This window comes from Staurois parvus, unplaced genomic scaffold (assembly GCF_062004578.1).
Source record: "Staurois parvus isolate SC_StPar_1 unplaced genomic scaffold, SC_StPar_1.0 ptg001258l, whole genome shotgun sequence".
Taxonomy (NCBI): domain Eukaryota; kingdom Metazoa; phylum Chordata; class Amphibia; order Anura; family Ranidae; genus Staurois; species Staurois parvus.
In genome coordinates this window covers 221,400-233,562 of record NW_028319054.1, presented here as the reverse complement: position 1 = coordinate 233,562, position 12,163 = coordinate 221,400, and the positions used below count along the sequence as shown (strand labels likewise).

The following is a 12,163-nucleotide window of genomic DNA, read 5'->3' as shown; positions in this document are numbered from 1 at the left end:
ATGGTACAAGTTCTAACCGCAGCCACACATTTTTTTCCACACTCAGCAATCAATCTTGAATATAGGGAGAATTTACTTGAATACAGAGAGAATATACATGGTTGTTATGGACCCCAAAACCAGTTCTTCATGCAGACATTTCTAGCACTCACTATTCATGTAGGAAACCAAGATAATAGTCAGGTAATCAGTAGATGTTACTGAGGATGCAAGGTTAAAAGTATAGAATATTTTTATTCTGATCACTGTACAGTTTCCAGCACTGATCTCTGAAAAGGCAAATAACTAATCAATCTGAATTTGACCCGCCTACAGGTTTAATTAAAGTTGGTTCCAAGGACTCTGCACTTTCCCACAAATTTTGCCATGCTTGGTACAGTGGCAGTTTATATATCAACAATGGTCCAGTGACAGGTTTGCTGATTGTCTACCAATCTCTGTTTATAGCAGTCCGAATGTGTTCTGCAAAGGATGTAGTGACAGTCAATCTTATCAAAAACGCAAACTAGAAACCATGGAATTTTATCAATACTGATCATTGTAAGGTACATCTATCATGAAGGAATGAAACTGCCATTGCTGACCTCCTTCTCAAAATGCTGTATTCTGGCTTCAGTTAGTTATAAGCTACAGATCTGGAAAAACCATTCTGCAAATAAGTCAAAATTCCTACTCTGCATACTTTTTCTGGGTTGGTGAATTCAAAGTCTTGAAAGCTAAGAAGTCAAAAGGCAGTCAGTATAGCATTTTAAGAAGGCAATCAGCAAATGGCAATGACTATATATCTCATGATAGATATTAAGCAGAAAGGTCTGAATGCGCCCTAACTTTCCCCCATCAGATGCCACTGATGCCCAAAATAATCAAGAAGGGCTGAAATGAAACAGCTGGTGTTTAATTGTATTTCACTTATTTCTATACAATGTCATAAATGTAAAAATTTAAGGTGACAATATAATTCCAGGTTTGACATTAATAAAAATAAAATACCACTATATATATTACATATATACATATCAAGGCACTTTCAAAAAAAAAGCGTAGAATACTTCAGCTTGAATCTGAAAGCTCATACCTTTCTTATGACATGGCTCTAACAAAAACAGAAATATATACTTAAATATATATTACAAGATGGCAATAATTCTCCTATACAGATAGGTATATTCCACATAGATCTACATATTTGTTACTGCAATCATAAATCATGTAAATCTGCATACAGAAAAACCTACACTTCGATAATTTATTGCATCACAGAGATATTAAACAAGACCTTCAAAATGTAAGATCCACTTTACTCACAACACTCCATCACACTAAACAGATCCCAAAATCAGATTGTTTAAAAAAGCCACTGATAAAAAACAAAACAAAATAAAAACTATCCCAGTGTGGCTTTGGACACTTTCAGCTGACCTTACCATGCCTTATGGGGGAGCTGGACACAAAATACCACAAGAATGCATTCTAGCTCATAACAAGATAGCATTCTTGTGGGAGCACCCATGCCTCCCAGACCGGAAGCACTAGAGGCAAATCTGAGAGAATAAACCTTTGTACTCACTGTAAAATTATTTTCAAGGAATCCATTGAGGGACACAGGAATTCTTACACTATTGGGGTATATGGTGTCCTACAGTAGAAATGGAAACTGACAACAACAAAAAAAAAAAACCTGTTGACCAGCAAAGAACAACCCTGCCCACAACATCATCATAGTACCAAGAGCATGAAAATAAACACAGAGGGGAGGGACTTTTTTTCCCATCTATTAAGGGACACTGGAAATCTTAGACTGTTGGGATGTCTAAAAAGCAGTCCAACAGAGTGAGGAGGAACATAGCAACAAAGAAACAGACTTACAAAAAAACCCAACAGAAATAACTGGGGACTACATACAGCGCAAAGAGCGCAAGGATCTAACTCCTGAAGCAGGCATCAGATGAGGTATGAATATTCATTTGGAAGTATTTTGAAAACGAAAAAAGAAGACCAGGTGGTGACCCTGCAAACTGTGAAAAATGGTTTGATGCTGGAAAGAGCAAGAATTACTCACAGATCTAGTAGAGAACACCTTGACGGGAAGTAGGGGGGGACATAAGTTTGTATGATTTAGATAGAGGAAGAATAGAACAATAACCAGATTGAGGTGCAAGGCAGAACTATCGTAGGCAAAAAGGAAGTCCTGGCCCTCACCACTACCTTCCTATGTAAAATTAAAAAGGGTTCTTGCAGGCTAAGCCTCCAGTTCAAACACTTCCCTTGCAAAGGTGAGGGCTATAAAGAATACCACCATCAGGGTGAAAGTAGAGAGATGGGAATGTTTCCAATGAGTTTAAATGGCAGTTTCTGAAGTTCAGATAGCACCAGATTCAGTTCCTTGAGAGTCACAGAGGAAAGAACAGGACTTCCTGAACAAAGGTCTGAAAAAAGGAGTGAAAGGCAAACAGGCTCTGAAACAAGATTAACAGGACAAAAACCTGTCCCTTGCTGAGAGCCAAATGCTGGACCCAGCAGCAGGAAAAAGAGGATGCGTCCCATGGAGGAACTTCTGGATTGGAAGCCTGGAGATCCACACCAAGTGGAATATGCCTTCCAGTGATAAACCTTACAGGAAGTAGCCTCCCTAGCTGTTAGCATTGTAGGCAGGGCAGATTCAGAGATGCCACTTGAAACTTGAGATCCAACAGCAAAGCCATTAAAGCCAGCAATCTTGCAGCAGGATGGCAAATTGGTCCTGGGGACAAAATATCCTGACAGTCTGGAAGAGCCCACGAAGCATGTGCTAAGAGTTCTATGAGAACAGTGTACTACTTCCACCTGGTCCAGTCTAGAGCAATGAGGATCTGTGAGGTACACATCCAGCATGCCCCACCTGCAACACCGGTCCTGGAACATTTCAGAGTGTAGGAACCAACCCCCCCCCCCCCAAGGACTAGATCCAGATATACTCAAAGAGCTGGTTCCAGCGACAATACAATTTCTGACGGATCAACCCAAACTGCTGTAACTTCCGGACGGTGAAAGCCACATTGACAGGCAGAGAGCACGCTTACCGTTCCCTCAACAGGAGGTCATTTAACTATCTCACAATGAGGATGCCAGGAGAGTGCAGCAGGGCTAATACTAGGACTAGAACCTTGGTGAGCAGCTGAGGTAAAAACAAGTGGCCAAAGGCCAGGGCCCCACAGCAAAGCATAGGAATGTAGATATGTTTTTTGTTTGTCTGCTCTGCGTGGCAGTATAACAGGACAGTCTAAGACTTTCTGTGCCCCTCAATGGATGAGAAAAAAAATCTTTTTTTTTTTGTACAACCTTTTTTCCCAAATTGCTTTTTAAACCATTTTGTATTTGGGGGTGGGGGTTGTGAATAAAGAAGACCTTTCATTTTCAAGTGTACGACGAACATGCTGTTTCAGTAACACCCATGCTAGGACAGTTAGGACACTATCCTTAGCTCCCCTAATAATGAAAGTTTTAGTATAAGTGGGAAGTGTCAATGTAAAGGATTTTGTAACAAAGCAAACTCCTTCCTGAGAAGCCTCTGGTGAAAGCTGCCATTGCTAAATTATGGACTACATACAGTACCAGTGTCAGTCTCAGTGGGACTGAATAGATTTAATGTCACAGACCCAGAACTAGTGTATAGCTCATAAATAAGGTGACAACTGCTTCAATACTTTCAGAATCACAGACAAAGAAAAATTATGCAGATGAGGTCTGGGGGAAAATTGGAAGTCCTCCATGGTCACAAATGTTAGTCCTCCATGGTAACAAATGTTATGTGGTTTTCCTCAGGTCTTGTTTCTCTAATTGATTTCCATCTCAAGCTATCAGTCTCCCACACATCCTATTGTAACCCAGAGACACAGTGTGTAATAAAAACCTGATATGAGGTTCTGATCTTTCCTAGTCTACTCAGAATAAGGTGGTTGCTGTAGCTGGGCTTTAAGCATGGATCGAAGTTTGGCCGGTTCAGCAGGGACCAGTCAAATTTCGATCAATGTATGGGCACCCTATCAATCGATTTGTGTAAAACCAGCCTGTAGGGTTTTTTCTAAAAGATTAGTGTCACCAGCTATAGCTGGCAAGACTAACCATTGTGTTTTGCTGGGAGAAATGGCTCCCCCGCAGACAGAACACAATAGCACTGTGGGAGGGATTCCCTCATTAACATGGACTTTGTTGGTGGGGGAATCAAGCAAAGTCTATGACCTGTCTTACAGTGCAAGGTGGGTTTTAAAGTTTAATTCCATCCAAAACATGTATTAGTTTTTGATAAGGGTTACAACTTCTCTCCAGCTATTCTTGACATTGGGGAGATTTCCACTTGTTTCCTGTACCTACGATCAATGCCAGTGGGACACCAAGGTAAGAGAATATTCCTAATTCATATACAGACAGCAGTAAACACCTGGCATAGGTTCTGAATTTTCCTCAATCAATATGGTATAAAAGAGAAAGTTTTGATGGGATTTACACTTTAAAGTTACCTCATTCCCATATAATTTCCTACAAAAACACAAGTGCATTTTTTGTTGCAGGCTCACAAAATCACATTTTTCTCTTCCCTCTTCTTCTCTGCTTGGGTCTTTTTTTGTTTGACTGATGTGTAGGTAGACAGCGGAACTGCTTCTTGAAGTCTACCAGGCAGTCTGTAGCCTCCGAGATGGACACAAATGATCTTATAGGAGAATCATTAATCGACAGATGATCTGCATGCTCTTCTCTAGGAGGGCTAAATAGAAAAGTCCAGAAATGTTACTTGTGAGTCTTTATGAAATTAGTACTGAAAAGATATGATGAGAAGACCTTAAGGAAGTTAATAATCTTGCACAAACATGAACCTTACTGAAAATATCTATGGATATAGTGCATTCGAAAAGGTCAAACCTTACTAATGAAACACCAAAAAAAAAAAGAAAAATAGCAATATCAGTGGGCTTCTTTTGTTCACACTACATATAATTTACAAATATAATCTGACTGACTGATGTAAGAAAAAGACTTGCCTGGGTCAAGTCTTAATCTGTATAAATGAGGTTCAGTCTAGTTATCATTGGTATATAACCAACAATAAAATGCTGTGTTACCAGGCAATATTCGTACAGCCAATAAAGTAATGAGTTTAGTCAAGACTGGATCAACCTTTGACCAGCCTGCCTTAAGCCACCAAAAATCATCCCATGGCACACATTCCTAATATTCTGCCAATTCTGGTCTCAAAAATATTACACTTAACAATATGGCTTAGCAACACACTAGCTGAAATGTTGTCTGTAACATTAAAAACATGCCTGACAATGCAGGCTCATTCACTAACAGAGTTCAACCAGGCAGGAACCACAAAGGTGCTGAAGAAACTTCTACTTCCATTGTATTCATATATAACCCCTACAGTATAGGAAACAGAAATTGTAATATGGCCCTAAGTTTTTTACTAATGATTTCAAAGCAAAATGACTTGCTGCTGGTGTCCTGTAAAATAGTAGCAACTATAATAATTATTGGCAACACAATACAAGTCCTCTTCAAATAGAGAGAAAAAACATTCCAAAACCAAGAAACAGAGAGAAATGAAAATATAACGGGTTACTATCCAGTAACTGCTTACTAAATTATAGTTTTTATTTGTTTGTCTTGCTAGCTAGCTGGTAAGTGTGCTGGTAAATACATTTTGTTTTGTTTATTGTGTACAAAGCACTTCCATGTTCACCCTACTGTAACAACTTGTTATAAAATGATGGTTGCCAATTTTTTTCAGCTTGCTGGAATTATTGCAGTGACATATTTCGGGGGAAAAGTTTGATTTAGATGAATTGTATGTTTTGGTGAAGTTTCTATTTCCTACTCTTGTGTGTTTTAGATGTACTTTTTTGTAGTGGAAAATATTTAATAAAAGAGATAATAAAAATAAAAAATTGGGGCAGTTTCTGGCGTTATGCAAGTTATGGGCTGCATTTTTCTGGAAATTAGCTTTAATTACCATACAGGTCCTCTTCAAAATCGGGGAAAAAAAAAAAAAAAAAATCAGAAAAAAAATCTATTGAGTAGATAATAAACAAGAAACAGAAAGAAATGTTGAAAATATAACTGCTTACTAACCTCATACCTGAAAAGTCTAAGGCACTATTGTTTTCATCTACAAAAAGAGAGAAAAATACATTGTTATAAAATAAAAAAAGTATATAAACAACTTTATCAAATTAGTAAAACCTGTCCGACATACCATACAAATGAAAACTAATTGTCCCCCCTTCCTGACCAGGCCATTTTTTCTATTACGGCACTGCATTACTTTAACTTACAAGTGCGCAGTCATGCAACGCCACACCCAGATGAACTTTACGTCCTTCTTTTCTCACGAATTGAGCTTTCTTTCGGTGATATTTGTTCACCTGTGTGGTTTTTAATTTTTTTGGGTTTTAAGTGCGTGAAAGTTATAGCGTTTACAAATGGCGATATAGATACTGGGACTTTTTTTTTCCTACTAGTAATGGCAGCGATCAGCAACGTTTAGCGAGACTGCGGCAGGCAATCTGACACTGGGGGGGGGGGAACTAACTTGTGACACTACTAACCACTTGTAACTTGTGACACCAATACAGTGATCAGTGCTAAAAAACAGCACTGACACTGTACTAATGACACTGGGCAGGAAGGGGTTAATATAAGGGGCGATCAAAGGGTTAACTGTGTGTAGAGAGTGTTTTACTAGGGGCTCACTGTAAGCACACTTAGTAGATCAGGATGGCTGTGTGCCCAAGCTGACAGGGAGGAAGACTGTTTGTAAAACAGTCTTCCTCCCCGTCGGTGATTGTTGGTAATCAGTGGGTGCCAGCGGGTAATCACCAGCTAGGACCCGGTGATTGACATCCGCAGCTGCGAATGGCGGCGTGGGTAGGGCACGCACGCCCCCTACCCGGAAATGCAAAATCACGTAAACATACGTGATTTGATGCACCCATTCCGCCATGTAGCAGTATATCTGTTATACAGCAGCGGGTAAGCGGTTAAAACAAAAGCAATGATTTGCAAAGCTCATTCACAAAAGAAAATTCAAAACATATAAATTGTTTAAACTGAGAAAATGTTTTTTATTTTAAAAAAAAAAGGTAATTTTGAAATTAATGGCAGCAACATGTCTCAAAAAAGTTGGGACAGGTCCATGTATACCATGGTGTAGCAACCCCTCTTCTGTTAACAACACACTGTAAATGTCTGGAAACTGAGAAGACCAGTTGCTGGAATTTTGGGAGAGGAATGCTGTCGCATTCCTGCCTGATATAGGATTCTAACTGCTCAACAGTCCAGGGTCTTCTTTGCCATATTTTGCTTTTCAAGATGGGCCAAATATTTTTAATTGGTGAATGGTTTGGACTACAGACAGGCCAGTTAGGCACCTGAGCTCTTCTACTTCGAGGCCATACTGTTGTCATAGATGCGGTACAAGGTTTAGCATTGTTCTCTTGAAGTATGCAAGGCCTTCCTTGAAAAAAATGTCATCTGGATTGGAGCATATGCTGCTCTAAACCCTGGATATATCGTTCAGCATTGTTGGTACCTTTTCAGATATGCAAGCTGCCCATTTCAGATGTACTAATGCACCCCCATACCATCAAAGATGCTAGCTTTCAAACTGAGTGCTGATAAGACAGAAGGTCCCTATGCTCCTTAGTCCGGAGGACACGTCACTCATGGATGCCAAAAAGAATGTCAAATTTCAATTTGTCTGAACACAGAACAGTTTTTCACTTTGCAACAGACCATTTTAAATGAAATTTGGCCCAGAGAAAAGGACAGTGTCTCTGGGTCATGTTCAAATATGGCTTCTGCTTTGCATGAGAGAGCTTTACTCTGCATTTTTGGATGGCATGGCGAACTGCATTCACAGACAATGAATTTTGAGCTTCCTGAGCCCATGCAGTGATGTCCATCACATAATTATGCCTGTTTTTATTGTAGTGGCATCCGATCACAGGCATCCAATATTGCATTTCAACCTCATCCCTTAAGCGCAGAGGTTTCTCCAGATTCTCTGAATTTTTTGATGATATGTACTGTAGATGATGATATATTTAAAGTCTTTGCAATTTTACATTGAGGAACATTATTCTGAAAACGTTCCACAATTTTGTCAGCTTTTTGTTTCCCTTTCTCAACTTTTTTTGAGACGTGTTGCTGCCCTAAATTTCAAGAATACATTACTCTCTACTACTCATTTTCTTAGTTTAAACATTTAATATGTTTTCTATTTTCCATTGTGAATAAAATATGGGTTTATGAGATTTTCAAATTGCATTGCATTGTTTTTAATGTAAAAAAAAATAAAAAATCAAAAGAATATCGAACTCCCGTTCTGCATTGAGCACATATAGGACTGAGTAACACAGTTCTCCCTGTTTGTAAGCATTGACAAAGTGGTAGTAAAAGACCCCTAGTTCTCAAATGAATCCAATGTATTACCATCTCCTTTCATTCAAATATCTAATGCCAGAGGCTCTACTGCCCACTGTGGCTCTGGTATTTGACAGCTAAAATGCAGGGGATGAGGTTTATTGTAGGGGGCAATGCTTAATCGGAATTTTGGAAAAAGTTGATGCTCTGTGTACAGCTTGGACTTAAGACGCAAGCTGGCCAAAACAAACTATTTTCTGTACTAAGTGATGTGGCCGTGCATTTTGAATGCACCGTGCTCTAAAAGCTAGTTATAAGTTGGTGAAGTTGCCATTTTTGTTTAGCTCTACATAGGGTGCAGGATTAGTCTGAATATGAAAACAAGTTCTTGCATGCACTGTAGGGTGGCTGTACTGTTACCTAAGGCCAAGTGAAACGCATTATAAAGGAACCTTTCATCTAAATAGGCGTGGATGGATAGCAGGTAAGTAAAAATATGTGAAAACATCAGTAATATTTGATTTTTTTGTTGGCACAATGCTGAAAACTACTGTAATAAGCAGTTTACCCCAAAAATGCTGCCCTTGTTGCAGTTTGAGCCTAATTTAAGAATATTCACACAATAAAATTGAGTGAATATTCACTTAAATTATCCAAACATGTGCAGATAAATGGATAACATTCTCAAATTTAATAGTCAAACCGCCTTTATATATCAGATGATGTCTCCATAGTCTCCACAGAAAAACTCTATAAAGGAGTGTAATCTTGCTGGACTGTGTTAGCAAGTAATATCTATATTCTGACTATAGAGCCCCCAACTCACAATGCTTGATTTAATTTCCCTTCAAGCTGTCAATAATCCTATTTACATGATTGAAGCAGTTTCTTAAATTTGGAAATTAATTTGAAAAATGTGTTGCTTATAATGGCTGTGTGATTCAAAGCTGCCCCTATTATATTCCATTTCACCATTGTTTTCTGTGACAACTACATAATAAAAGCCAGGTTTCCAAATACAGTTTTTTCTAATGACAGTGGCTAACTCTGCTATGTCCTTGTTTCCCCTCAATATAATGGAAGAAAAGTCTGTGAAAATGATTTTCATTAACAAGCATTCACTGGGGAAATTATATAGCTAGTAATGAGTGAGGTTCTACTACATTCTTGTGGTCAAGGGTCTACAAAAACAACACAAGTAGCACAAAATGACAGTGTCTGATTTAAACTAAAATGAGCAACAAAATTAAAGGTCTCAAGGGGAAAGAAAGAAAACCCAGTCATCTTAAACATCCATTACAATGCTCAGCACTCCAGGATGTTTTCATTAAATTATAGTACATTTCCCTGGTGGACCGAGGCATTTTTTCTCATCTTTCTTGCAGAAATGAAAGAAAAGCCATTAAGCTTTATTTACATTAAATAATCCATATTCAAAGTTTTGGTCTGTACAGTTTGGCATATACGGTTATTTATTGCTCGATGGCCTATCATGTTCAGGACCCCTGGGACAGTGAAACTGCTTGCAGCCTTTAGCCCTGGAAACAGTTGGCATTCTTCTTTCACATGGGTTTACGTTTTTTTAGACTTTTCATACAAGCTACCATTCTTATACAAAATACATTTGGATACATACAACTTTCTACACATCATATTGTGACACTTGCTTTGCAGGTGGCATACATTTAATAACTTTAATAAGAATTGTGAAATAAATATTCCTGCCTAGTTGGTATTTATTTGCAGAAAAAGGCTTTTTAATTATGTTAAAGAAAACCTATAAACTTTACCCACCTCCCGTCTGGCCGTAGTATATAAACGGCCGGACGGTGGCAGTGCAGGGGCGGTGGCCATTTATAAACGGCCTCCCCGCCCCCTGCTGGTGTGTGCTCCCTGGGAGCGTGCAGCACCGCGATCCGGTGCCCGTTGTGTCCTCCAGACACAGTGGAACACCGATCGTCGTACGGGACCTCTGTGCTAGGTCCCGATCATGTGATCACTGATTGGCCAATCAGTGATCACATGTAGAGCAGTAAGCAAGATGTCACTTCTGACATCATTGCTTACTACGTGTGAAATCTGTGAATGATCACAGAGGTCACATGGTACAAGGCTATTCACAACAGCCTTGTACCATGTGACATGCTGTGACCAATCACAGTATTTCTCAATGGCTGCAAGAATGCAGCCAGAGAGAAAGAGAAATTATTGCTTTTACTGCCTTTATGGGTGTAAAAGCAATCAGTGTAAAAAAGAAAATCATCACCCCACACAAGTAGTACTGCTAGGGTGACAGTATGTTAAAAAAAATACAAAAACAAATAATAATATAAAAAAAATGTTTTTAAAATGTAAAAATTATAATTTTGGTTATAAACTAATTTGGGTTATTTTTTTTTACTATAAAGATAACTGAATACATTTTGGCCAAGATTTATGATGAAATATTATTTATTTGCAAAATTTTATAAGAAAAACACTTTTTTTCTAAATTTTTGGACTTTTTCATTTATATAGCAAAAAAAATAAAAATCCCAGTGGTGAATAAATACCACCAAAATAAAGCGTTATCTGTCTCAAAAAAATGCTAAAAAAATTCATATGGGTACAGTGTTGCATACCGCGCAATTGTCATTAAAAGTGTGATAGCACTGAAAGCTGAAAATTGGCCTGGGCAGGAAGGGGGTAAAAGTGTCTGAAGTGGTTAAGAGACCAAGCTGCTTTAAAGTGTTTCCAAAAGACGAACGACTGTTACCTTAATGCACTCTCTGCATTTAGGTAAGAACCCTTCTGTGCTGCTTCTGTGATCCCCCCCCCCCCCCTTATACTTACCTGAGGCCAATCTTGATCCAGCGCTGGGCACAAGAGCAGAGGTTCTCTCGGCTAGCTTCCTCCTCATTGGCTCAGAGACAGCAGCTCTGTTACCCACAGCCAGTGAGGAGAGAGCTTCCTGCTATGGGGGCACTTGTAGGGGAACCTGAGAACCTGAGAAGAGGATAAGGGCTGCTCAGTGCAAAACCACTGCACAGAGCAGATAAGTATAATATTTTAAAGCAAAAAACTTTAAGATTAACAGTCACTTTAAATATGTGCCACTATGTTTAGTCTTTTTGGAAGCATAGCTGTACAGTATCTCACAGAAGTGAGTGCACCCCTCACATTTTTGTAAATATTTTACTATATCTTTTCATGTGACAACACTGAAGAAATGACACTTTGCTGCAATGTAAAGTAGTGAGTGTACAGCTTGTATAACAGTGTAAAATTGCTGTCCCCTCCAAAGAACTCAATACACAGCCATTAATGTCTAAACCTCTGGCAACAAAAGTGAGTCCACCCCTAAGTGAAAATATCCAAATTGGGACCAATTAGCCATTTTCCCTCCCCATTGTCATGTGACTCTTTAGTGTTACAAGGTCTCAGGTGTGAATGGGGAGCAGGTGTGTTAAATTTGGTGTTTTCGCTCTCACTCTCTCATATTGGTCACTGGAAATTCAACATGGCACCTCACGGCAAAGAACTCACTGAGGATCTGAAAAAAAGAATTGTTGCTCTAAAAGATGGAATGAAGGGAGTGTATCAGCGCAATCACTGCTGAGAGTCCTTGGTAATCTAGTTGGGGTAATGGTGGTCCATGTAGCACTGAGGGCAAAGCTTCTAAATAGGCTGTAGCAGACTCTGTGGATGAGAGGAGAGAAGCGTCTCTAAGTGCAATATGTCTCTTTATTAGAGTATATGTGTAGGAACACTCACATAGATAAAA

At 38.9% G+C, this 12,163-nt stretch overlaps 1 protein-coding gene across 6 annotated transcripts in view; it reads right to left on the bottom strand.

The window, feature by feature from the left end:
* Positions 1 to 874: 874 nt before the first annotated feature.
* UIMC1 (ubiquitin interaction motif containing 1) overlaps positions 875 to 12,163 on the bottom strand; it is a 152,428-nt gene continuing 141,139 nt past the window's right edge. For 2 of the 6 annotated variants that reach the window (XM_089660657.1, XM_089660656.1), the window contains exons 13-14: positions 6,109 to 6,145; positions 875 to 4,741 (exon numbers count right to left, since the gene is read on the bottom strand). In XM_089660657.1, coding sequence (XP_089516783.1) covers positions 4,558 to 4,741; positions 6,109 to 6,145 — 221 coding nt within the window. In that variant the 3' untranslated portion in view covers positions 875 to 4,557. The remainder of the gene's footprint in view (positions 4,742 to 6,108; positions 6,146 to 12,163) is intronic. The other 4 variants (XM_089660658.1, XM_089660659.1, XM_089660660.1 and 1 more) reach the window with 4 other exon arrangements.